Source organism: Pygocentrus nattereri, chromosome 27 (assembly GCF_015220715.1).
Source record: "Pygocentrus nattereri isolate fPygNat1 chromosome 27, fPygNat1.pri, whole genome shotgun sequence".
In the NCBI taxonomy this organism is placed as follows: Eukaryota; Metazoa; Chordata; class Actinopteri; order Characiformes; family Serrasalmidae; genus Pygocentrus; species Pygocentrus nattereri.
The window spans coordinates 25,214,583-25,242,133 of record NC_051237.1 but is presented as its reverse complement, the minus strand read 5'-3'; the positions used below and the strand labels follow the sequence as shown (position 1 = coordinate 25,242,133).

Genomic DNA, 27,551 nt, shown 5'->3' with positions numbered 1-27,551 from the left:
GTTCATTCAGATACGTTTTTTCCTGAAGGTAGAATTTGTGCTGTTTTCTAAACGTAGCGGTGTGGGTGGAGTTTTCCCTGGAAATGAAACTCAGTGGAGTCTCTTTTTTTACTTTGTTGCTTTAGTTGGTTAGTGTAGTGGGTAACACCTCTGCCTTCTACACTGTAGACTGGGGTTCAATCCCCACCTGGGTAAGCTCCCTACACTATACCAATAAGAGTCCTTGGGCAAGACTCCTAACACCGCCTTCACCTCCCTGTGTAAAACAATCAAATTGTAAGTTGCTCTGGATAAGAGCGTCAGCCAAATGCCATAAATGTAAATGTAGTGCTGTAAAATCTGATAAAAGCTCATTAAAACAGTTTCTTAATACTTAAAATTTCACTCTCCTGTGACGTTCATAATTTTTTTGTTCTACTAGAATAAATGAACGGCTTCAATCTTCCAGAAACACATTATTTCTCTCAGACCGTTCATCTCTATTCAGCCTCTGTCTGAAACGCTCTGTTAGAGCTCCTGCGTTTCTAAGCCCCGCCTCCTGGCGAGCCCAGTGTGCTCTGATTGGTCAGCTCGCCCCCTCTGTTCTGATCGCTCAGCCTCCAGAGCGGTTCTGTCCCACCAGGTTCCGCCTCTGTCCTGCAGTCTGTAGGCAGACCCGTCTCTCCTGGGCAGCTGTAACTCCACTGTTTCTCCAGCGGTGCCGGTTCTGCCGGATCAGTTTGATCCAGAGCGGATCCTGCGGAATGTTTACATGCACAAAAAGCTACATAACACACTAAAGCAAAGACTCTCTTTAACGCAGTAATGATAAAATGCTGAGTGACGCAGCGAAACTCTGAGCCTGCCTTCATTAGTCGAGCAGTTTCTAATGTCGGGGCTCAGCACGAAGCCTGCTGTTGGTTTATATCGTCACATAGATGAAATATTTATTTATAGACTTACATTACATGTTTATGAAATGTTTATTTCACCTATGCCTATGGTCTTTATTACATTTTTGTTTATGGAATGGTTGTCTACAGACTGCCCATTGACTTCTGTTGCACACTTGTTTATGGAATGGTTATTTGCGCACTTCTGTTGCACGCTTGTTTATGGAATGGTTGTCTACAGACTGCCCATTGACTTCTGTTGCACGCTTGTTTATGGAATGGTTGTCTACAGACTGCCCATTGACTTCTGTTGCACGCTTGTTTATGGAATGATTATCTGCGGACTGCCCATTGACTTCTGTTGCACGCTTGTTTATGGAATGGTTGTCTACAGACTGCCCATTGACTTCTGTTGCACGCTTGTTTATGGAATGGTTATTTCCAGACTGCCCATTGACTTCTGTTGCACACTTGTTTATGGAATGATTATTTGCGGACTGCCCATTGACTTCTGGTGCACGCTTGTTTATGGAATGGTTGTCTACAGACTGCCCATTGACTTCTGTTGCACGCTTGTTTATGGAATGGTTATTTCCAGACTGCCCATTGACTTCTGGTGCACGCTTGTTTATGGAATGGTTATTTGCGGACTGCCCATTGACTTCTGTTGCACGCTTGTTTATGGAATGATTATTTGCGGACTGCCCATTGACTTTTGGTGCACGCTTGTTTATGGAATGGTTATTTGCCCACTGCCCATTGACTTCTGTTGTACGCTTGTTTATGGAATGGTTATTTGCCCACTGCCCATTGACTTCTGTTGCACGCTTGTTTATGGAATGGTTGTCTACAGACTGCCCATTGACTTCTGTTGCACGCTTGTTTATGGAATGATTATCTGCGGACTGCCCATTGACTTCTGTTGCACGCTTGTTTATGGAATGGTTGTCTACAGACTGCCCATTGACTTCTGTTGCACGCTTGTTTATGGAATGGTTATTTCCAGACTGCCCATTGACTTCTGTTGCACGCTTGTTTATGGAATGGTTGTCTACAGACTGCCCATTGACTTCTGTTGCACGCTTGTTTATGGAATGATTATTTCCGGACTGCCCATTGACTTCTGGTGCACGCTTGTTTATGGAATGGTTATTTGCGTACTGCCCATTGACTTCTGTTGCACGCTTGTTTATGGAATGGTTATTTGCCCACTGCCCATTGACTTCTGTTGCACGCTTGTTTATGGAATGGTTATTTGCGTACTGCCCATTGACTTCTGTTGCACGCTTGTTTATGGAATGGTTATTTCCAGACTGCCCATTGACTTCTGTTGCACGCTTGCTTATGGAATGGTTATTTCCAGACTGCCCATTGACTTCTGTTGCACGCTTGTTTATGGAATGATTATTTGCGGACTGCCCATTGACTTCTGTTGCACGCTTGTTTATGGGATGGTTATTTGCGTACTGCCCATTGACTTCTGTTGCACGCTTGTTTATGGGATGGTTATTTGCGGACTGCCCATTGACTTCTGTTGCACGCTTGTTTATGGAATGGTTATTTCCAGACTGCCCATTGACTTCTGTTGCACGCTTGTTTATGGAATGGTTATTTGCCCACTGCCCATTGACTTCTGTTGCATGCTTGTTTATGGAATGGTTATTTCCAGACTGCCCATTGACTTCTGTTGCACACTTGTTTATGGAATGGTTATTTGCCCACTGCCCATTGACTTCTGTTGCACGCTTGTTTATGGAATGGTTATTTCCAGACTGCCCATTGACTTCTGTTGCACGCTTGTTTATGGAATGGTTATTTCCAGACTGCCCATTGACTTCTGTTGCACGCTTGTTTATGGAATGGTTATTTGCCCACTGCCCATTGACTTCTGTTGCACGCTTGTTTATGGAATGGTAATTTGCCCACTGCCCATTGACTTCTGTTGCACGCTTGTTTATGGAATGGTTATTTCCAGACTGCCCATTGACTTCTGTTGCACGCTTGTTTATGGAATGGTTATTTGCCCACTGCCCATTGACTTCTGTTGCACGCTTGTTTATGGAATGGTTATTTGCGGACTGCCCATTGACTTCTGTTGCACGCTTGTTTATGGAATGGTTATTTCCGGACTGCCCATTGACTTCTGTTGCACGCTTGTTTATGGAATGGTTATTTGCCCACTGCCCATTGACTTCTGTTGCACGCTTGTTTATGGAATGGTTATTTGCGGACTGCCCATTGACTTCTGTTGCACGCTTGTTTATGGAATGGTTATTTGCGGACTGTCCATTGACTTCTGTTGCACGCTTGTTTATGGAATGGTTATTTGCCCACTGCCCATTGACTTCTGTTGCACGCTTGTTTATGGAATGGTTATTTCCAGACTGCCCATTGACTTCTGTTGCATGCTTGTTTATGGAATGGTTATTTCCAGACTGCCCATTGACTTCTGTTGCACGCTTGTTTATGGAATGGTTATTTGCCCACTGCCCATTGACTTCTGTTGCACGCTTGTTTATGGAATGGTTATTTGCAGACTGCCCATTGACTTCTGTTGCACGCTTGTTTATGGAATGGTTATTTGCAGACTGCCCATTGACTTCTACTCTAGCTGCGTGTTCTGAGCTCAGAGAAGCGTGTTGTCATTGTTGTCGCTGGTAATCGACCACACTGTACAGATGCAGCAGATAGAGATTAGGGTGGAAACAGTGCAGTATTCCTTTAATGCTGCTGGCAGGATTTGCAGAAGCAGCCGCAGCACTAGGCTAGGATTAGCTCCGAGTTACTGAAACAGCTGTGTTATTAATAGCCGCCGTCTGCGCTGTGGAGAGCCGTTCTCTGTGTGGATTATTGGTTATCGGGGTCTTTCAGGTAGTTTGGTGTTATGCCTGTTGTTGTGGGTGCTGATGTGGAATATCTACTCGCGGTTTTTGGCAGTAATGTTGCGTCTGCAATTTAAATTATGATTATATTCTATAAATTGAGGTTCAGGCCGTTTTCTGTTTCTGACCAGAGTATTCCCATTTTTCTGGCTCAACGCTTGATCCATGAATGCAGTGTTCCAGACCGACAGTAAGTCATGGTTGTGATGTCACAACACATGGAGGTTTGGAAGCCTCTGATTGGTCTAATTCATCTAGAGGCAGTTGCGAAACTCTGGGTAATTAGGTTCAGTTACCCCAACAGGACAGAGCAGGTACTATTTGGGTGGTGGGTCATTCTCAACACTGCAGTAACACTGACGTGGTGGTGGTGTGTTAGTGTGTGTTGTGCTGGTACGAGTGGATCAGACACAGCAGTGCTGCTGGAGTTTTTAAACACTGTGCCCACTCACTGTCCACTCTATTAGACACTCCTACTTTGTCGGTCCACCTTGTAGATGTAAAGTCAGAGGCGACAGCTCATCTGCTGCTGCACAGTTTGTGTTGGTCATCCTCTAGTCCTTCATCAGTGGTCACAGGACGCTGTCGGCTGGATATTTTTGGTTGGTGGACTGTTCTCAGACCTGCACAACACACCCTAACACATCACCACCACCTCAGTGTTACTGCAGTGCTGAGAATGACCCACCACCCAAATAGTACCTGCTCTGTGAGGGTCCATGGGGGTCCTGACCACTGAAGTTCTAAACAGCACATCTGTCCCCTGTAGTTCTCTATTGGTTCTCTTTCTCTTTCTGGGCGTTTCAGCAGGCTACGGTGTAGCTTGGTGGTCTCGGCTGCGGTCTGACCCAAGCTGCCCATGTTTACGGTGCAGGTGGTATAAACACGCTGCTGTTTCCGTCTCTGCTGTAAACAGTGTTCTGTAAACCTGATGAGAGGCTTTGTATGTTTACCTGTGACTACCACACTGAGAGAGGCACTCTATTCTCCTGAGGAAACATCTGCTCCCTTAACACAAACATGTTTCATATAACAGCAGATCACACAGCTGACCTTTACTCGGGCTCATGGTGACTGCTGCTGTTCATCTCCGTGACCTTGAAAAGGAAACAAGGAAGAATTTATTACAAAAGATTTAGCAACACTTTCAGGTGTAGCAACTTCAACACATGCATGAACACAACACGTTATAAAAAGCAGTACTCCAGTATTTAAAATAATAAAACACAATAACAATTAAAAAAAAAAATTATTTTGTTTTTTTTACATTTCTAACTCTGAGCCTCAGTAAAACTCTCCTCCTCTTTAACTCGGAGCTTCAGTAAAACTCTCCGCCTCTTTAACTCTGAGCTTCAGTAAAACTCTACGCCTCTTTAACTCTGAGCTTCAGTAAAACTCTCCGCCTCTTTAACTCTGAGCTTCAGTAAAACTCTCCTCCTCTTTAACTCTGAGCTTCAGTAAAACTCTCCTCCTCTTTAACTCTGAGCTTCAGTAAAACTCTCCTCCTCTTTAACTCTGAGCTTCAGTAAAACTCTCCTCCTCTTTAACTCTGAGCTTCAGTAAAACTCTCCTCCTCTTTAACTCTGAGCTTCAGTAAAACTCTCCTCCTCTTTAACTCTGAGCTTCAGTAAAACTCTCCTCCTCTTTAACTCTGAGCTTCAGTAAAACTCTCCTCCTCTTTAACTCTGAGCTTCAGTAAAACTCTCCTCCTCTTTAACTCTGAGCTTCAGTAAAACTCTCCTCCACTTTAACTCTGAGCTTCAGTAAAACTCTCCTCCTCTTTAACTCTGAGCTTCAGTAAAACTCTCCTCCTCTTTAACTCTGAGCTTCAGTAAAACTCTCCTCCTCTTTAACTCTGAGCTTCAGTAAAACTCTCCTCCACTTTAACTCTGAGCTTCAGTAAAACTCTCCTCCTCTTTAACTCTGAGCTTCAGTAAAACTCTCCTCCTCTTTAACTCTGAGCTTCAGTAAAACTCTCCGCCTCTTTAACTCTGAGCTTCAGTAAAACTCTCCTCCTCTTTAACTCTGAGCTTCAGTAAAACTCTCCTCCTCTTTAACTCTGAGCTTCAGTAAAACTCTCCTCCTCTTTAACTCTGAGCTTCAGTAAAACTCTCCTCCTCTTTAACTCTGAGCTTCAGTAAAACTCTCCTCCTCTTTAACTCTGAGCTTCAGTAAAACTCTACGCCTCTTTAACTCTGAGCTTCAGTAAAACTCTCCTCCTCTTTAACTCTGAGCTTCAGTAAAACTCTCCTCCTCTTTAACTCTGAGCTTCAGTCAAACTCTCCTCCTCTTTAACTCTGAGCTTCAGTAAAACTCTCCGCCTCTTTAACTTTGAGCTTCAGTAAAACTCTCCTCCTCTTTAACTCTGAGCTTCAGTAAAACTCTCCTCCTCTTTAACTCTGAGCTTCAGTAAAACTCTCCTCCTCTTTAACTCTGAACTTCAGTAAAACTCTCCTCCTCTTTAACTCTGAGCTTCAGTAAAACTCTCCTCCTCTTTAACTCTGAGCTTCAGTAAAACTCTCCTCCTCTTTAACTCTGAGCTTCAGTAAAACTCTCCTCCTCTTTAACTCTGAGCTTCAGTAAAACTCTCCTCCTCTTTAACTCTGAGCTTCAGTAAAACTCTCCTCCACTTTAACTCTGAGCTTCAGTAAAACTCTCCTCCTCTTTAACTCTGAGCTTCAGTAAAACTCTCCTCCTCTTTAACTCTGAGCTTCAGTAAAACTCTCCTCCTCTTTAACTCTGAGCTTCAGTAAAACTCTCCGCCTCTTTAACTCTGAGCTTCAGTAAAACTCTCCTCCTCTTTAACTCTGAGCTTCAGTAAAACTCTCCTCCTCTTTAACTCTGAGCTTCAGTAAAACTCTCCGCCTCTTTAACTCTGAGCTTCAGTAAAACTCTCCTCCTCTTTAACTCTGAGCTTCAGTAAAACTCTCCGCCTCTTTAACTCTGAGCTTCAGTAAAACTCTCCTCCTCTTTAACTCTGAGCTTCAGTAAAACTCTCCTCCTCTTTAACGCTGAGCTTCAGTAAAACTCTCCTCCTCTTTAACTCTGAGCTTCAGTAAAACTCTCCTCCTCTTTAACTCTGAGCTTCAGTAAAACTCTCCTCCTCTTTAACTCTGAGCTTCAGTAAAACTCTCCTCCTCTTTAACTCTGAGCTTCAGTAAAACTCTCCTCCTCTTTAACTCTGAGCTTCAGTAAAACTCTCCTCCTCTTTAACTCTGAGCTTCAGTAAAACTCTCCTCCTCTTTAACTCTGAGCTTCAGTAAAACTCTACGCCTCTTTAACTCTGAGCTTCAGTAAAACTCTCCTCCTCTTTAACTCTGAGCTTCAGTAAAACTCTCCTCCTCTTTAACTCTGAGCTTCAGTCAAACTCTCCTCCTCTTTAACTCTGAGCTTCAGTAAAACTCTCCGCCTCTTTAACTTTGAGCTTCAGTAAAACTCTCCTCCTCTTTAACTCTGAGCTTCAGTAAAACTCTCCTCCTCTTTAACTCTGAGCTTCAGTAAAACTCTCCTCCTCTTTAACTCTGAACTTCAGTAAAACTCTCCTCCTCTTTAACTCTGAGCTTCAGTAAAACTCTCCGCCTCTTTAACTCTGAGCTTCAGTAAAACTCTCCTCCTCTTTAACTCTGAGCTTCAGTAAAACTCTCCGCCTCTTTAACTCTGAGCTTCAGTAAAACTCTCCTCCTCTTTAACTCTGAGCTTCAGTAAAACTCTCCTCCTCTTTAACTCTGAGCTTCAGTAAAACTCTCCGCCTCTTTAACTCTGAGCTTCAGTAAAACTCTCCTCCTCTTTAACTCTGAGCTTCAGTAAAACTCTCCGCCTCTTTAACTCTGAGCTTCAGTAAAACTCTCCTCCTCTTTAACTCTGAGCTTCAGTAAAACTCTCCTCCTCTTTAACGCTGAGCTTCAGTAAAACTCTCCTCCTCTTTAACTCTGAGCTTCAGTAAAACTCTCCTCCTCTTTAACTCGGAGCTTCAGTAAAACTCTCCTCCTCTTTAACTCTGAGCTTCAGTAAAACTCTCCTCCTCTTTAACTCTGAGCTTCAGTAAAACTCTCCTCCTCTTTAACTCTGAGCTTCAGTAAAACTCTCTGCCTCTTTAACTCTGAGCTTCAGTAAAACTCTCCTCCTCTTTAACTCTGAGCTTCAGTAAAACTCTCCGTCTCTTTAACTCTGAGCTTCAGTAAAACTCTCCTCCTCTTTAACTCTGAGCTTCAGTAAAACTCTCCGCCTCTTTAACTCTGAGCTTCAGTAAAACTCTCCGTCTCTTTAACTCTGAGCTTCAGTAAAACTCTCCTCCTCTTTAACTCTGAGCTTCAGTAAAACTCTCCTCCTCTTTAACTCTGAGCTTCAGTAAAACTCTCCTCCTCTTTAACTCTGAGCTTCAGTAAAACTCTCCGCCTCTTTAACTCTGAGCTTCAGTAAAACTCTCCTCCTCTTTAACTCTGAGCTTCAGTAAAACTCTCCTCCTCTTTAACTCTGAGCTTCAGTAAAACTCTCCTCCTCTTTAACTCTGAGCTTCAGTAAAACTCTCCTCCTCTTTAACTCTGAGCTTCAGTAAAACTCTACGCCTCTTTAACTCTGAGCTTCAGTAAAACTCTCCTCCTCTTTAACTCTGAGCTTCAGTAAAACTCTCCTCCTCTTTAACTCTGAGCTTCAGTAAAACTCTCCGCCTCTTTAACTCTGAGCTTCAGTAAAACTCTCCTCCTCTTTAACTCTGAGCTTCAGTAAAACTCTCCGCCTCTTTAACTCTGAGCTTCAGTAAAACTCTCCTCCTCTTTAACTCTGAGCTTCAGTAAAACTCTCCGCCTCTTTAACTCTGAGCTTCAGTAAAACTCTCCTCCTCTTTAACTCTGAGCTTCAGTAAAACTCTCCTCCTCTTTAACTCTGAGCTTCAGTAAAACTCTCCTCCTCTTTAACTCGGAGCTTCAGTAAAACTCTACGCCTCTTTAACTCTGAGCTTCAGTAAAACTCTCCTCCTCTTTAACTCTGAGCTTCAGTAAAACTCTCCTCCTCTTTAACTCTGAGCTTCAGTAAAACTCTCCTCCTCTTTAACTCTGAGCTTCAGTAAAACTCTCCGCCTCTTTAACTCTGAGCTTCAGTAAAACTCTCCTCCTCTTTAACTCTGAGCTTCAGTAAAACTCTCCTCCTCTTTAACTCTGAGCTTCAGTAAAACTCTCCTCTTCTTTAACTCTGAGCTTCAGTAAAACTCTCCTCCTCTTTAACTCTGAGCTTCAGTAAAACTCTCCTCCTCTTTAACTCTGAGCTTCAGTAAAACTCTCCGTCTCTTTAACTCTGAGCTTCAGTAAAACTCTCCTCCTCTTTAACTCTGAGCTTCAGTAAAACTCTCCACCTCTTTAACTCTGAGCTTCAGTCAAACTCTCCTCCTCTTTAACTCTGAGCTTCAGTAAAACTACTTTTTTCTGCAAAAAAGAAAATAAATTGGCAAATTTCTAGAAAATCAAGTGTGTTTAGTTCTAGCTAGTTATGATTGTTTTCTGTGCAAGTCATTTCACTTTTGTATTGTACGGCACTGATCCTTCATGGATGAATGGTTAAAGGGCCCACAGTGCCCGTTCAGGGACTAAAGACATGCATTCAGCTCTAAGAGCTCCATAATTGCTCACAATATCTATATAGTACATTTGCATAAATTATTCACATTATACACATTGAGTGACGTGGCAGCAGTAAAACTGAATCAACAGGCTAATCATTTCACAACTACCCAATTCAGTCATGCAAACTTTGTTAGCAGTGAAAAATGGGACAAATTCAGAAACCAACCCACTGAACTGGGTCCAGAGGCTTGGAACTTTTAGCTTGGAATATTTTAGTTACTTTAAATGATAATGAAGAATTATGATGCATCACCCTCGCGAGATCCGACAGCCCTGTGTCTAATTTTTCACATGTCTCTGGAGGCATCCAGAAATTGCATCCAGGTGCATTATGTAAGGGCTGCAGCTAAACTCTGCAGGGTAGAAGAACTCCAGGACCAAGATTGGGTTCCCTTGAAAGAGGAAGATTGTAGAAAGATTCAGTTTACTGAGCTCAACCACTATTGCAATTAATGTTAAAAACTGTTCTGCTTAATAATAATATGTATAATATCAGTGTCTCCTCAACCATAATTATAAATAGAGGCCGTTCTAAAAACCTGCTGTCATTTGTGTTCTGTCTGTTAAAAGGCCTATACTGGAACCATAAGGCACGGAGTGCTTGGACCCCTATAATCACCACTTGCGATATAATGGGCAGGCAATCACTTTTATAGGGACTGCAGTCCACAGAAATCGTGTTTCTCATCATTTTCAGACAAAAATGACGTGGTGCCTCAGTGTTTTGCAAATATTTGATAATTTACTCATACTGGCCTTTTTGCACCTGTCGTTCTAAAGCTACTGAAGGAAGATATATTTGTGAAAATGAAACGAACAGCTCAAGAAATTCTATTACACAGACCAGCAGCAGCATTAAAGCACCGATTTGCAGTGACTTTCCATAGGATAATATCCAGCACCGCTCCTAAAACTGTGGGCACTTAAGGGGCCAATCAGATTTCTTCTGGGGCCAGTGGCCCTGAGGCCCCGCCCCTAGACCCACCCCTGCAGCAGTGTAAATGTAGCACTGGGCTTCGTGTGTGTAAGAACTGAGTTAAGTGAGTGTCGCTCTGTGCTGTTTGCTCAGGTAGTTGCTCAACTGCCTGATTGGTCAACTCTTCTTGTGGACCACAGGAGCTTTTGTGGTCGTTTGGTGGGCCGCAAGTTGCAAAGTTGCTGAAGGATGTAAGCAATGTCTCATCCACTCATACCAGCACAACACACTAACACACCACTGCAGTGCGAGAATGATCCACCACCCGAATAGTCCCTGCTCTGTGAGGGTCCATGGGGGTCCTGACCACTGAAGAACAGAGTATCAGAGAAACAGATGGACTACAGTCTGTAACTGTAGAACTACAAAGTGCAGCTATACAGTAAGTGGAGCTGATAAAGTGGACAGTGAGGGTAGAAACGAGGAGGTGGTCAGAGTGTTACACTTGATCAGTGTAAAGCTCTCTTGGACTCCCGGCCATGGACAGTTGTAGCCTCGCCAAGGAGCCAACGCGTTTGGCCGCCGATGGTTGCGCCACTCAGGAGCCCCTTTTTGGAAACTTGAGTTTGATTTAACTTTCATTACTTGTCTTCGCAACTGGAAGCACTGATTCTCAGTATTTTCCTTGTGGATTAAATATTTTTTTATTTTAAACTTTTGGCTCCACCGTGGGCCTCATAAAATCAGCACTGTAACGGGGGCGTACAATCAAGTCTGTTAGAGACACCGAACACCGCCACGTGCTTGGAGGACGGTGGGTGATCAGTTAAGTGAGGTTCACGATGTGGTTTTCTAGATGTGGAAAAACGCAGGTGCACTGCGCGGCCCATTTTGCTGCTTTTGGCTGCACATCTGCCTGTTGCTAAGCAACAGTAGCATCATAACTATGTCACCTGTTCCAGCTCGCTGTTATTCGGATACGTACAAAAGACGCGACTGCGTAGGTTAGTAAAAAAAAAAGTGATTTTTGGTTGAACTATCGCTTTAAAGGTCTCGGCTGTATAAATAAACCAAAGCCCCCTGAGTGCCGATCATGGTTCGTCTTTTATGTCCAGGCTGTTTGACTAAGCTGGTTCCTGACGGTGTGTGCGAGTGTGTGAGGTCCAGGCTGTGCGGCTCGCTGTCCTGAGCGGCATTAATTTTAGTCCCGGATAAAGTGGGTCAGGTAGGGAGTGGGTCTCTGCCGAGCTGCAGGAATCAGGCCAACGTGCGCCGGGCGGAGGAGGAACGCAGGGATCTGAGAGGAAAAGAAGCCGCCCTGAGACTCGCTGTACTGAATGTGCAGCGTACAGGCTTTTAGGCCCTGCATGCTTTTGAGCTCTGCCTCATTAAAACCAACTAACATCTCACTTAACCATGAGTTATGAACTGCGTTCACTCGGGGCAGCGCCGATCACGGCAGGTTTCAGGTGAGAGCAGACCACGTTCCCCCTGAAGAAGCACATGAGATGTATATTTAGGCAGTGAGGGCAGCTAAAAACAGCACCTGGGTCATTCTCCGTTTGGAGGGGAAACCGTGTCACGGAGGTTTCAGGGCTTAAAAGATGCTTTAAATATCAGGCCCAGCTCCAAAAGCCAGTCTGTACATTTACACAGTTGAGCTAAGATTAAATAACACTTCACTTATAATTTCTCAGATTTTTCATCCTTTGTCCTGTTTCATAGTCGCTCTGCATCTGTAAAACAGCTCGTCACGAAACTGTATATATATATTTTATGAGGTTTAACTGAGGAATTAGTCTAAAACAGATTCATGTTTGCCCTTCATATCATTTTCATATCACTGGAACTTTAAACTACATCTTAAAAATATGTATTTTAGTATTGATTTTGGTATCAGGACTCATATTTTAACTCAGACTCGTGTAGGTTCTCTGGTGGTTCTGGAGGGTAAATGATGTCTATCTGTGTTGCATATTTTATTTATTTTATTAAAAATATATTTTATTGTATTGTAGTTTACTGTATTGTGTTGTACGGCACAGAGTTCTGTGTTCAGCTCCGCTCCTTTTCTCTCTGTATCTACAGTGACTCTGTTTCTATCAGTATCTGAGCTCAGGACCGTCTTTCTCTCTAACCTACTGGTAACTAGCAAAGATACTTTCTCTAGGCAGATGAAGCTCTTTGTGTAAGTCGCTCTGGATAAGACCGTCTGCTAAATGCTGTAAATGTAAATTGTAGTCATGGCGACGCCTGGTTCCCATCACCACCACTGTAAAGACATCTGAGCCATTTCTCACCAAACCGTCTGAGCCTCTCTGTTCACATCGCACACATTGAGTTATGCAGAAATTCTGAAAGATTGGTGGAGTTTCCCTGTACAGTAGCCGAATTCACTCATTATTAGAGACGTCAGGGTATTTTTGGGCTTCTTCCACACTGACCAAACAAACGGCAACATGCTTAGACTCACGCACAGAGCCGTTGGGAGGACTCCAAAGTGTTTTCACTGGTTCACTTGGTTCATTAGGCCCTTTCTGAGGCTTTGCAGAGCGAGCTGCCAACATTAAACTGTCCTCAAAGCTGTTTGTTTGGCAGTAGTTTGATTGGTGTGTGCTGGAAGGCCCTTGCATTCCACCAGGATCCAACTTTGGCTTTTTTTTTTTTTTTTGAGTTGGGCCTGTGATGTGGGTTCCAGGATTTTTTTTTTTTTTTTGGCTTTTAGGCGATTAGCTTAGCTATCCGTTCCCTGGACAATGACATTCTGTGAATGGCTGAACCTGACACATTTTATTGGCTTTGTAGCCAGAGATCCGCTCAGCCCTGAGAAATTTCATTTCATGTCGACTTCACAGCAAGCAGCTTTCTCTCTGGCTCTTGAGCAGAACATCTCCAGCTCTCCGGTTACAGAATGTTCTGGCATTTTGTTACATGTTCAAAGCTGGAATGGGATAATTTTACCAAGTATAAAGTCTTGTGCAAAGATTTGGACGCTGTTTCTACGTGAAAATAAGTGAACACAATACAGCTTCTACTGTTTCATTTAAAAAGCTCTATAATGTTCATATGATCCACACAGTCGCTCTGACAGACTGTAATACACTACAGGAGGCGTAGGGGGCGATACGGCTTCTACTGTTTCATTTAAAAAGCTCTATAATGTTCATATGATCCACACAGTCGCTCTGACAGACTGTAATACACTACAGGAAGCGTAGGGGGCGATACGGCTTCTACTGTTTCATTTAAAAAGCTCTATAATGTTCATATGATCCACACAGTCGCTCTGACAGACTGTAATACACTACAGGAGGCGTAGGGGGCGATACGGCTTCTACTGTTTCATTTAAAAAAGCTCTAATGCTCATATGATCCACACAGTCGCTCTGACAGACTGTAATACACTACAGGAGGCGTAGGGGGCGATACGGCTTCTACTGTTTCATTTAAAAAGCTCTATAATGTTCATATGATCCACACAGTCGCTCTGACAGACTGTAATACACTACAGGAAGCGTAGGGGGCGATACGGCTTCTACTGTTTCATTTAAAAAGCTCTATAATGTTCATATGATCCACACAGTCGCTCTGACAGACTGTAATACACTACAGGAAGCGTAGGGGGCGATACGGCTTCTACTGTTTCATTTAAAAAGCTCTATAATGTTCATATGATCCACACAGTCGCTCTGACAGACTGTAATACACTACAGGAAGCGTAGGGGGCGATACGGCTTCTACTGTTTCATTTAAAAAGCTCTATAATGTTCATATGATCCACACAGTCGCTCTGACAGACTGTAATACACTACAGGAAGCGTAGGGGGCGATACGGCTTCTACTGTTTCATTTAAAAAGCTCTATAATGTTCATATGATCCACACAGTCGCTCTGACAGACTGTAATACACTACAGGAAGCGTAGGGGGCGATACGGCTTCTACTGTTTCATTTAAAAAGCTCTATAATGTTCATATGATCCACACAGTCGCTCTGACAGACTGTAATACACTACAGGAAGCGTAGGGGGCGATACGGCTTCTACTGTTTCATTTAAAAAGCTCTATAATGTTCATATGATCCACACAGTCGCTCTGACAGACTGTAATACACTACAGGAAGCGTAGGGGGCGATACGGCTTCTACTGTTTCATTTAAAAAGCTCTATAATGTTCATATGATCCACACAGTCGCTCTGACAGACTGTAATACACTACAGGAAGCGTAGGGGGCGATACGGCTTCTACTGTTTCATTTAAAAAGCTCTATAATGTTCATATGATCCACACAGTCGCTCTGACAGACTGTAATACACTACAGGAAGCGTAGGGGGCGATACGGCTTCTACTGTTTCATTTAAAAAGCTCTATAATGTTCATATGATCCACACAGTCGCTCTGACAGACTGTAATACACTACAGGAAGCGTAGGGGGCGATACGGCTTCTACTGTTTCATTTAAAAAGCTCTATAATGTTCATATGATCCACACAGTCACTCTGACAGACTGTAATACACTACAGGAGGCGTAGGGGGCGATACAGCTTCTACTGTTTCATTTAAAAAGCTCTATAATGTTCATATGATCCACACAGTCGCTCTGACAGACTGTAATACACTACAGGAGGCGTAGGGGGCGATACGGCTTCTACTGTTTCATTTAAAAAGCTCTATAATGTTCATATGATCCACACAGTCGATCTGACAGACTGTAATACACTACAGGAAGCGTAGGGGGCGATACGGCTTCTACTGTTTCATTTAAAAAGCTCTATAATGTTCATATGATCCACACAGTCGCTCTGACAGACTGTAATACACTACAGGAAGCGTAGGGGGCGATACGGCTTCTACTGTTTCATTTAAAAAGCTCTATAATGTTCATATGATCCACACAGTCGCTCTGACAGACTGTAATACACTACAGGAAGCGTAGGGGGCGATACGGCTTCTACTGTTTCATTTAAAAAGCTCTATAATGTTCATATGATCCACACAGTCGCTCTGACAGACTGTAATACACTACAGGAAGCGTAGGGGGCGATACGGCTTCTACTGTTTCATTTAAAAAGCTCTATAATGTTCATATGATCCACACAGTCGCTCTGACAGACTGTAATACACTACAGGAAGCGTAGGGGGCGATACGGCTTCTACTGTTTCATTTAAAAAGCTCTATAATGTTCATATGATCCACACAGTCGCTCTGACAGACTGTAATACACTACAGGAAGCGTAGGGGGCGATACGGCTTCTACTGTTTCATTTAAAAAGCTCTATAATGTTCATATGATCCACACAGTCGCTCTGACAGACTGTAATACACTACAGGAAGCGTAGGGGGCGATACGGCTTCTACTGTTTCATTTAAAAAGCTCTATAATGTTCATATGATCCACACAGTCGCTCTGACAGACTGTAATACACTACAGGAAGTGTAGGGGGCGATACGGCTTCTACTGTTTCATTTAAAAAGCTCTATAATGTTCATATGATCCACACAGTCGCTCTGACAGACTGTAATACACTACAGGAAGCGTAGGGGGCGATACGGCTTCTACTGTTTCATTTAAAAAGCTCTATAATGTTCATATGATCCACACAGTCGCTCTGACAGACTGTATTACACTACAGGAAGTGGTGTCTGTACTTTTGTCCAGCTCTGTAATTCTCACTCTCCAGTACATCGGCAACAACAGCTTCTGTCTTAACTTCCTTAAGCCGTGTAAGTTGTTTTTGAGATTTTATCAGTGTTTTGTGGTCACCGATGAGTGGCGCTTCAATCTCCCAAAACAAATGAAATGTATGTCCCTGACTGGGACCATGCAGTCATCTCTTCGCTCCATATTCTTGCGCCTGCCCTGTACTGTACTGACGCTCTCCTGTATATTTTTAATTAGTGGTGTAGATCTTAGCACAAAATCTTCAAGTAAAATACATCTGCAGATACTTTAATTGTTCTGTAAAGAATATGTCTTATTTTATATATATATATATATATCGCTGTTGTCGAGAGAAAACCTTGTATCTCCAAAATTGTAACTTTACAGGATAAGGAAAAAACCTACTGCAGTTTTAATGGAAGTCAGTGGAACCAGACGTCTTTCCAAGTCATTTTGGGCTGTTTCTTTTGGTCCGTTCATCATGAAATTTACACACAATGTAAACAGGTCATTTGAAATTATGTCAAAAACTGAAAAATGGATATACACACACATATATCTCCTGTATATATATATATATATATATATATATATATATATATATATATATATATATATATGTATATATATATGTGTGTGTGTGTGTGTGTGTGTGTGTGTTTTTCTTTCTAAAGCTACAACCAAAATGAATTATTCTGGCCATTGTTTAACTCATTAAGTAGCCTAGTTATTAAAGAGCGCTTTGAAAATAAACAGTAGAAGTATTACAGACTCAGCCCGCTGTCTTGTTTTGGGAAGGCCGCCATCAGATGCTTTTCCTCCACAGTGGTGGACCGCGACCGGCCCCAGTTCGGCTTGAAAGGGGGTGAAGGTCACCAGCTTTACAGTGCCCTCCCACTCCGACTTGCCCTCGGGCGAGTACCTCCGTGCCTTCCCTCTCCACAGACCAGGGCCTGTTGACCAGCCTCAACTGTCCTCTGTCCGCATCCAGCCGCTCCGGTCAGGGTGGGGACAGGCCCATGTACAAAAGGGTGCTCGGGGTCAGCGGCAACGTCGGCTACTTGTATGACCCGTCTTGAAACTTGGCCCAAGGAGTCAGAGGGCCGAACGAAACCCCACAGTACAATGAAGGTGAACGCCAGCGCATTCCCATTCCCGAGGACATGGAACGTGGGTGGAACATTAAATATTTAACATTGTAATATATATTACTGCAAATTCTCTCCTGTAGAAACTGTTACTGAGTTCTCGCAGCACCTTTCAGACGACTGTACATCACTCTGTCGGTCAGCCTGACAGCAGCGGCACACTGCGACCTTTGGCCTCAGGAATGTTTTTGGGTAAACAAGAGTGAGCTTAAACACAGTCAACACACACACACACACACACACACGTATCAGAGGCTCAGCACACACACACACTCATATGAGAGGTCCTGGACGCTGGACGTTTTACATTCTATTCCATTCAGTGTTTATAAGACAGCAGCTTTGCAGAATGTGGACATATTAAGAGTATTATTTATCTATTCATCTATCTGTCTGTCTGCCTATCTCTCAGTCTGCTATCTGTCTCTATCTACAGATCATCCGTATCTGTCTCTCTCTGTCCATCCATCCGTCTATCCACTAATCTATTGATGTATCTACAGTATGTATGCCTGCATGTATGTTCTCTCTCTCTCTCTCTCTCTCTCTCTCTCTCTCTCTGTCTCTCTCGGTCTCTCTCTCTCTCTCTCTCTCTCTCTCTCGGTCTCTCTCGGTCTCTCTCGGTCTCTCTCGGTCTCTCTCTCTCTCTCTCTGTGAGTTAGAGAAGTGGGTCACTGTGCCCCTGAATAAATCCGTGGATCATTAGAATGAAGAGTAAACAAGTTGGAGTGATGTGTGCTGTGTTGATGTTAGAAAGTTGTCTGTGTGGTCAGACACTGATGTTGGACGAGAGGGCCTGAGGTCAGGGCTCTGTGAGGGCCACTGGACTTTCTCCACACCAAACTGGTTGCTCCATGTCTTTATGGAGCTGCTTTGTGCTCAGGGGCTCAGTCCTGCTGGAACAGGAAAGGCTCTTCCAACCTCTCCAACCACAATCTGCCACACCTGCTCCAGCTAATCAGCCTCTTCTCAAGTGCCTGATTGGCTGGATCAGACATATTAAAGTGTTGGGGCAGCTTTTTATAAGGAACTAAACTCTGCAGGTACGAAGCTCACCAGGAGCAGCGACGGAGACCACAGGTCCTGGACGCTTCCATTTCACAGTAAAAAGCACTTACAGTTGTCTGGGGCAGATCTAGCAGGCCAGACATTTCGCAAACTGACTTTGAACGGTAGCATCCTATGACAGTGCTATGTTTAAAGTCACTGAGATCTTCAGTATGACCCTGTACTGTATTTAGATTTGCATGGCTATGTGCTGGATTTTTCACACCTGTTATCAATGGGTGTGGCTGAAACACCTGAACTCGGTAAAAAGGAGGGGTGTCCACATATAGTTGATCAGCCAAGACATGTTTGGTGTCTGAAGTCTAGTTCTTTGGTTTTAGCATTGGAGCTACAGGGCTAATGCATACATACATTAGATTTTGTCAGACTATTTTTTTAATAATTGTGGTCAACCACGATTTCAAAGTATTTGTTTGTCTGTAAATGTGGTAAACGGGGGGTGCCAAGTTCAAATAGTGGTCCCACAAATTGGACCGCAGCAGTGTGTTCATTTGTTTATAAACACACACTAAATTGAGAAGATGTGGAAGCTGTTATTTGTCCATGATTCATGGCTCATTTAATAAATCTGCCCTTTAAGCCTCTTACATTCTGAGTTATACTTATCCGTGTTCTGCTGCTTTCACTAATGGGCAACTAGAATGTGTGGCATAAACTGGAACAATCAATAGAGTCAGAAACCCGCGAGGCCGGCCTGTAAGGCCACGCTGCACATGCAGAGGGACGTTTTCTGAGAGAGGCTCACACAGAACTTACACGCACTTTCATTCAGGAGGAAGGAAGTAACACCCTTTACATTACACACCACAGTATTTCACCACCTGACAGCAGATCACACCCGAAAGCAGTTATTAATGCAGAGGGAAGATAACGGGGTCAGCAGACGCTTTCATATCAAACCTGACTGGTGGATTTACTGTCCAGTCAAAAGAGACGTTTATCTGTAAGGCCATTTATTTATCTGAGCGGTGCACATTTATTGGGAAAATAATCCGTGCGTGTGTGTGTGTGTGTGTGTGTGTGTGTATATACAACCTCTGGCAAAAAGTATGGAATCACCAGTCTGGGATGAGCACTCATTCAGACATTTTATTCTGTAGAACAAACTCAGATCAAAAACATGATGCAATAATAAGGTCGGTCCAAAGTGCAACTTGTTGGCTTTCAGAAACACTAAAAGAAATAAAAAAAAAACATTGTGGAAACAAAGTAAACGTTACTTTTATTGAGCAAGCACGGTTTAATCCTTTATGTCCCTGAACCCCCAGATCTGCACCTTTTGTCTAACAGGAAACACTAATCACCAAAGGCTCCACTAAAAAAGTGGGTTTTGGCCTAGACTTAAAGACTAACAGCAGCATGAAACACAGCAGCATGAGTACGAGGTAGAAGCTGTACATCTTAATACTGGTAATGTATAAAGTGACGTGTAGGGGTGATATAGTGTAGGGGTGGTATAGTGTAGGAGTGATATAGTGGAGGGGTGATATAGTGGAGGGGTGGTATAGTGTAGGAGTGATATAGTGGAGGGGTGGTATAGTGTAGGAGTGATATAGTGGAGGGGTGATATAGTGTAGGGTTGGTATAGTGTAGGAGTGATATAGTGGAGGGGTGATTATAGTGGAGGCACTGATTCAGGACAGCAGCAGAGATAAATAACTGGACATGAACTGCCGTTGCAGTGATTGTCTAATTGGAGTTTAAGAGTCTCACGGCTTCAGGGAAGAAGCCGTTCCTCAGTCTGGTTGTTTTGCACTTAATGGTCCGCAACCTCCTACCTGAGGGGAGCGGGACAAAAAGTGTGTGTGCTGGATGAGTGGGGTCCTTCATGATGCCAGTGGCCCTTTTCCTGCATCTGGAGGTGTAAATGTCCATGGTGGTGGGAAGGCTGACTCCAACAGTCCTCTGTGCAGCCTTCACCACCCTCTGCAGAGCTTTCTTCTTGCTTCTTCACGTTGATGCAGAGATTGTTATCACTGCACCAACTTTCCAGGTGTTCCACCTCCTGTCTATAGCCAGACTCATCGCTATTTGTGATGCATCCAGCCGCTGCCGTATCGTCCGCAAACTTTACAACATGACAGCCTGGATGGACGGCTGAGCAGTCACACGTGAGCAGTTTAAACAGGAGGGGGCTCAGCACACAACCCTGAGGGGAGCTGGTGCTGAGGATGATGGTGGAGGAGATTATTATGTTGTGGATCCTCACAGACTGCAGCCTGTTAGTCAGGAAGTCCAGGACCCAATTGCAGAGAGAGGTGCTCAGTCCAAGTGTATGGAGTTTGTAAGCCAGGGTCTGGGGAATCATGGTGTTGAACTGGGCTGATATGGCCAAACTTTCTGGTTCTGGCTGAAGAGTTCTGGACAATTCCAGAGTTCCATTCTTAATCCATAGGGTTTAATATGATGTCGGCCCACCCTTTGCAGCTGTAACAGCTTCAACTCTTCTGGGAAGGCTTTCCACAAGGGTTAGGAGTGTGTTTCTGAGAATTTCTGACCGTTCTTCCAGAAGCACATTTGTGGGGTCAGACACTGATGTTGGATGAGAAGGCCTGGCTCACAGTCTCCACTCTAATTCATCCCAAAGGTGTTCTATTGGGTTGAGGTCAGGACTCTGTGCAGGCCAGTCAAGTTCTTCCACACCAAACTGGCTCATCCGTGTCTTTATGGACCTGCTTTGTGCACTGGTGTGCAGTCATGTTGGAACAGGAAGGGGCCGCCCCCAAACTGTTCCCACAAAGTTGAGAGCATGAAATTGTCCAAGATCTCTTGGTGCTGAAGCTTTGAGTTCCTTTCACTGGAACTAAGGGTCCGAGCCCAACTCATGAAAAACACCCCCACATCCCTACACTCGGCACAATGCAGTCAGACAAGTACCGTTCTCTTGGCAACCGCCAGACCCAGACTCGTCCATCATATTTCCAGATGGAGAAGCGTGATTGGTCACTCCAGAGAACACGTCTCCACTGCTCTAGAGTCCAGTGGCGGCGCTTTACACCACTGCATTCCACGCTTTGCATTGCGCTTGATGATGTAAGGCTTGGATGCAGCTGCTCGGCCATGGAAACCCATTCCATGAAGCTCTCTACGCTGTTCTTGAGCTGATCTGAAGGCCACATGAAGTTTGGAGTTCTGTAGTGTTTGACTCTGCAGAAAGTCGGTGACCTCTGCGCACTATGCCCCTCAGCATCCGCTGACCCCACTCTGTCATTTTACGTGGCCGACCACTTCGTGGCTGAGTTGCTGTCGTTCCCAATCGCTTCCACTTTGTTATAATCCCACTGACAGTGGACTGTGGAATATTTAGTAGTGAGGAAATTTCACGACTGGACTTGCTGCACAGGTGGCGTCCGATCACGGCACCACGCTGGAATTCACTGAGCTCCTGAGAGCGACCCATTCTTTCACTAATGTCTGTAGAAGCAGTCTGCAGGCCTAGGGGCTCGGCTTTATACACCTGTGGCCATGGAAGAGACTGGAACACCTGAATTCAGTGATTTTAGATGGGTGAGTGAAAACTTTTGGAAATATAGTGTAACTGGGGTCATTCATCATCAGGTAGTAAATACGTTGTAACTGCTCTGGTCATGTGATGTAGATATTCACTACCTGGCATTATCAGCATCAGTAATTTTGATTAATTTGCTGCTTTATAAAGTGGGTTACAAATCTCCTCTGAAAGCTTTGCTGCCCCTTTTCTGTATGTGAGTGTGTGTTTGTGTGTGTGAGTGTGTGTGTGTGAGTGTGGGTGTGTGTTTGTGTGGGTGTGGGTGTTTGTGTGGGTGTGTGTGAGTGTGTGTGTGTTTGTGTGGGTGTGTGTGAGTGTGGGGGGTGTGTGTGTGTGTTTGTGTGGGTGTGTGTGAGTGTGGGGGGTATGGGTGTGTGTGTGAGTGTGTGTGTGTTTGTGTGGGTGTGTGTGAGTGTGGGGGGTATGGGTGTGTGTGTGAGTGTGTGTGTGTTTGTGTGTGTGTGTGTGAGTGTGGGGGGTGTGTGTGTGTGTTTGTGTGGGTGTGTGTGAGTGTGGGGGGTATGGGTGTGTGTGTGTGTGTTTGTGTGTGTGTGTGTGAGTGTGGGGGGTGTGTGTGTGTGTTTGTGTGGGTGTGTGTGAGTGTGGGGGGTATGGGTGTGTGTGTGTGTGTTTGTGTGGGTGTGTGTGAGTGTGGGGGGTATGGGGGTGTGTGTGTGTGTTTGTGTGGGTGTGTGTGAGTGTGGGGGGTATGGGTGTGTGTGTGTGTTTGTGTGGGTGTGTGTGAGTGTGGGGGGTATGGGTGTGTGTGTGTGTTTGTGTGGGTGTGTGTGAGTGTGGGGGGTATGTGTGTGTGTGTGTGTTTGTGTGGGTGTGTGTGAGTGTGGGGGGTATGTGTGTGTGTGTGTGTTTGTGTGGGTGTGTGTGAGTGTGGGGGGTATGGGTGTGTGTGTGTGTGTTTGTGTGGGTGTGTGTGAGTGTGGGGGGTATGTGTGTGTGTGTGTGTGTTTGTGTGGGTGTGTGTGAGTGTGGGGGGTATGGGTGTGTGTGTTTGTGTGGGTGTGTGTGAGTGTGGGGGGTATGGGTGTGTGTGTGTGTGTGTGTTTGTGTGGGTGTGTGTGAGTGTGGGGGGTATGGGTGTGTGTGTGTGTGTTTGTGTGGGTGTGTGTGAGTGTGGGGGGTATGGGTGTGTGTGTGTGTGTTTGTGTGGGTGTGTGTGAGTGTGGGGGGTATGGGGGTGTGTGTGTGTGTTTGTGTGGGTGTGTGTGAGTGTGGGGGGTATGGGTGTGTGTGTGTGTGTTTGTGTGGGTGTGTGTGAGTGTGGGGGGTATGGGTGTGTGTGTGTGTGTTTGTGTGGGTGTGTGTGAGTGTGGGGGGTATGGGTGTTTGCCCATAAGTGAGCGAGAAAAGTGAGGAGTTAAATTTGCTTTTGTTGCCATACTTTTCTTTATAAGCTAGGTCACTTGCTAGCATCACTATGTGGATGGTCTCTGAGGTACAGACCCAATTAGACATGAACTCTGCCCATTTCAGTCATATAATGACAACGACCCTCTTCTATTTTCACCCGGCCTAAAATAAGCACAGAAAGAACTGGAAAGCTTTTTATATTTCTTAATGAAAGTGAAAGGGGGTGAGAACTGCATTAGCACGTTCACCATTCTGATAACAATTAAAGCTGCATATGTTCAACTCTGGGTTACAATATATAACCAAACATCGCTTGACATCGCTGACCCAACAAGCTGGGTCATTAGAGTTACCCTAAAAAATGCTTATTTTTAACTCTTTTGTTGTGAGATCGTTTTGTTTGTTTTTGAATCATCCCTCTTAAAATCTCAGGCTATTTGGGCCTGTCAGAAGGCCCTGGACATTTAAGGGATACTGTACCGACTACCTAGCAGCCACTAGGGATACCGTATCAACTGCCTAGCAGCCTGTAGGGACACTGCACCAACTGCCTAGCAGGAATACTGTACCAACTGCCTAGCAGCCACTAAGGATACAGTACCAGCTGCCTAGCAGCCACTAGGGATACTGTACCGACTGCCTAGCAGCCACTAGGGATACCGTACCAACTGCCAGGCAGCCACTAGGGATACCGTACCAACTGTGTAGCAGCCACTAGGGATACCGTACCAACTGCCTAGCAGCCACTAGGGATACCGTACCAACTGCCTAGCAGCCACTAGGGATACCGTACCCACTGCCTAGCAGTAAATAGTAAAACATAAAAAATGTTATGGACGTTTGCTGGTTGGTTCCTCTCGGCTTCCTGCTGAAAAAGGGTTAAAACCTGATGGTTTTGCTTTCTAATGGGAATTGGCTCAATGGTTTTCAATAGAAATTGCTAGTTTCCCATAGAACACTTTTGGGAACCATCACTGGGACCCATTAAATTCATTTAGAATCTGCCTTGGGTCACCTGTGAAACCATTAGGATCCTTTACACGGTGATATCAACCCATTAAATGGGCGCTGTCATGGGCTGGAGGTTAGGGAATCAGCCTTGTGACCGGAAGATTCGCTCTCCTGAGCCGACAGTACGTGACAGAAGTGCCCTTGAACAAGGCACCGAAACGCCGACTGCTCCCTGGGTGCTGTGGATAGGGCTGCCCACCGCTCCAGGCAGGTGTGTTCGCTGCCCCCTAGTGTGTATGTGGGTGTTTCCACTATACAGAGGTGAAATGTGGAGGAGACTATCTCCTTGTGGGACTAATAAGGGTCACTTAACTAATTAAAAAAGCCAAAAAACATTCCAAAACCATGAGGAACCAGTTGAAGCAATAAATGGTTTCTGTGGGGTTTTTTTGTTGATAAGAAGCTGCTAAACCGACTGTTGTAACCGGCTTCATCACCAGCTCTAATCACAACGAACCCACCAGCTGGGTTATCACTGTGACAGTGAAGGGGGGCGATATGGCGAAATGTAATAATCACGATACTTCAGGAGTTTTTTTTACAATAGGTGACGTGTCACCATGTGTATTTTTTCTGACATCTGATGAGTTAGAACAGACAAAGTAAGACCAAAAATTATGAACCCAATTGCTCAACATTTCACACACCAAGCTGCACTCAATTAAACAGGACTAATTAAGCTCTCTTTTTATTCAAACATATTCAACCTCATTTCCAAAAAAATGGCAGAATGTAAATAAAAATAGGATGCAATGATCTGTAAATCATGCAAACCATATATTTTTAAGGAAAAAAGCACAAAGACAACAAATCAGTTGTTGAAATTGAGAGATTTTATTGTTGTTTTTTAAAAATATGTGCCCATTTTGAATTTGATGCCAACAACATGTTCCAAAAAAGTCGGGACGGGGGCGTCTGTACCGCTGTGTTTCATCCCCTCTTCTTTAAAAGCACTCAGTCAGTGTTTGGGAACTGAGGAGACGCTGCTGTAGCTCTGAAAGTGAAATGTTTTCTGTTCTTGTTTGATTCAGGATTTCAGCTGATCAGCAGTTTCAGAGGCTCATTTGTCATATTTTTCATTTCATAACGTGCCAAATGTTCTCAGTGGTGACTGGTCTGGTTTTCAGCCTCGTCCCTCACAGACAGAGATTTCTCCAGATTCTCTGAGTCTTTTAATGATATTTTGTACCGTAGACGATGAAAAGCAGAAGCTCTTTGCTGTTTTACGTTGAGAAACATTTTTCTTGAATTGTTTCTCTATTTGATGGTGCAGTCTTTCACAGAGTGGTGACCCCTCCTCATCTTCACTTCTGAAAGACTCCGCCTCTCTGAGACGCTCTTTATACCCAATCATGTTACTGACCTGCTGCCAATCAACCACCAGGTGTTCTTTAGCATCACGCAACTTTACCAGCTTTTTCTTGCCCCATCCCAACTATCCCAGGTGGTTGCTAGCATGTTGCTAATTGGTTGCTGTGGTATCTTTGGTGGTTGCAAGGGTTTTGTTATGTGATTGCTATGATTTAAAAAGTGGTCTCTTGGGTGTTGCTAAGTGGTGGCAATGGTATCTTATGTGGTTGATGAGCTGCTGTTAGCTGGTTGCTATCGTATCCCAGGTGGTTGCTAAGATACTTTCTCACATGTACGCTGGGATGTTGCAAGTGTACTTGTATTATTGCAATGTAAGAGGAATGTGCAAACTTATGCCTAAACAATTCCTGATCCGACCAAACATTCCGGAAAGGGAACAGCGTGGGATGAGTTATTAGACATAAATCTGTCCGACAAATGATAATAAGAAGAATATATTATGAGATAATTATAGTACTGCACTCACGAGTGAACGAGTGTGTAAACAGCAGAATGTAGTAGTTTCTAACACTTGGTTATTGTTTTGTTTTGTAGATACGCCGACGGAGGCCCACACCGGCAACACTGTTCAGAGTAGCTGACCAAACATCTCCTGAAGACGACAACTCCACACATCAGGTACGACAGCGCCTCTGCTGGCCTGGGTGCTGAACTGCATCCACACTGCAATCACAACACACAAACGTTACAGGTGTGCACGCTTACCTCTCACTGAAGTAGCTTTATTTAATCTGTTTAACACACTTTAATAATATGAATGTGCTGCAAAAAATCATTTTTAGCAAGTAAAATTATTTTAAATTTAGTCAATATATCTAATATTTCCCATGATGAGATTGTTACAAGAATATTGTAAGATTTAGCTCATTTCTTGAGTTTTTAACTTGTTTTATGTAAATTTATCTTATGAAATTGTCTTATTCCATTGGCAGATTATTTCACGTGTTTTAAGTATTATTTCTTGAAATAAGCCAAATTAATTACATACACAAACATCTTTGAGTGTGTGAGGTGTAATCAGAGAGATTCAGAGGGTTTGGTGTGAAACGGTTCAGACGTCTTTACAGTGGTGGTGATGGGAACCAGGCGTCACCATGACTACAACACAGATATAGACATTTTATTTACCATCCAGAACCACCAGAGAACCTACACGAGTCTTCTGAGTTCATATGGAATGTTGATGATGGAAAATAGTGGAAAATCTGGAATAATGAGCCCCCTTTGGGGACTATTTTGCCGCACAGCGCCCTGCATGTCTCCCTCCACCATGAATGGAGTTGAAGTTCTCTAAACTCTCATAAAACAGCGTCTCAGTCATCAGGCAGGGAATTCAGAACCAGTTCATGTAGGAACTTTCTGTGAGGAGCTTTTAGAGGGACGTCTGGTTCCTATCACCACCACTGTGAACGGTTCTGACTCTGTGAGTTTCTCATTTCACACCAAACCGCTCTGAACCACTTCACTTTCATCTCAACCATTTAATCATGGAGAAATTTTGAAAAGTCGATGGAGTTCTCCTTTAAACCAGGCCAGATCCATTCAGCCTCTTTCACATCACAACATCTGGAGTAGAGCAGAACAGACTGGACGATATGATGTTATAATGAGTAATAATGAGTCTGATCTCCAGGTTGGCTTGATACTGACACAGTTGACGGTGTTTTTCAGTGGGTTGTTGGAGAGAACGGCGTCCTCAAACCCAAGCGAGTGAATCCCAGCGTCTACCAGCCTCCCTCACTGAAGGGTAAGTGTAGACGCTCTGCAGCTCTGTGTCTGCTGTGTGGGCTGTTTGGCTTTGCTGTGCTTTACACTCACACTCACACACACACACACACACACACAGCTTTCAGTCCGTTTTATTTATTTATTTTATTCATTTATTTATTTTTTTTCCTCATGTGAGTGTGTGTGAGAGATTAAGGACAGTGACAGCTGCAGTGTGTGTGTGTGTGTGTGTGTGTGTGTGTGTGTGTGTGGATCAAACGGGATTATGACCTACAACAACACACGCACGTATGCTGTTTGATTTTGGGTCTGGCCGTAGTTTCACAACCCCAAAAAAAAAAGACTTTTACTTTGCATCAAACAAATACATAAATAAATTCAGTTCATGATTTTGTTTATTTAT

At 44.0% G+C, this 27,551-nt stretch overlaps 1 protein-coding gene across 2 annotated transcripts in view; it reads left to right on the top strand.

Annotated features, from left to right (window-relative positions):
- Positions 1 to 27,551, top strand: part of ppp1r1b (protein phosphatase 1, regulatory (inhibitor) subunit 1B) — a 46,105-nt gene that overhangs the window by 10,659 nt on the left and 7,895 nt on the right. For both annotated transcript variants that reach the window (XM_017722772.2, XM_017722771.2), the window contains exons 2-3: positions 25,955 to 26,038; positions 27,092 to 27,167. In XM_017722772.2, coding sequence (XP_017578261.1) covers positions 25,955 to 26,038; positions 27,092 to 27,167 — 160 coding nt within the window. The remainder of the gene's footprint in view (positions 1 to 25,954; positions 26,039 to 27,091; positions 27,168 to 27,551) is intronic.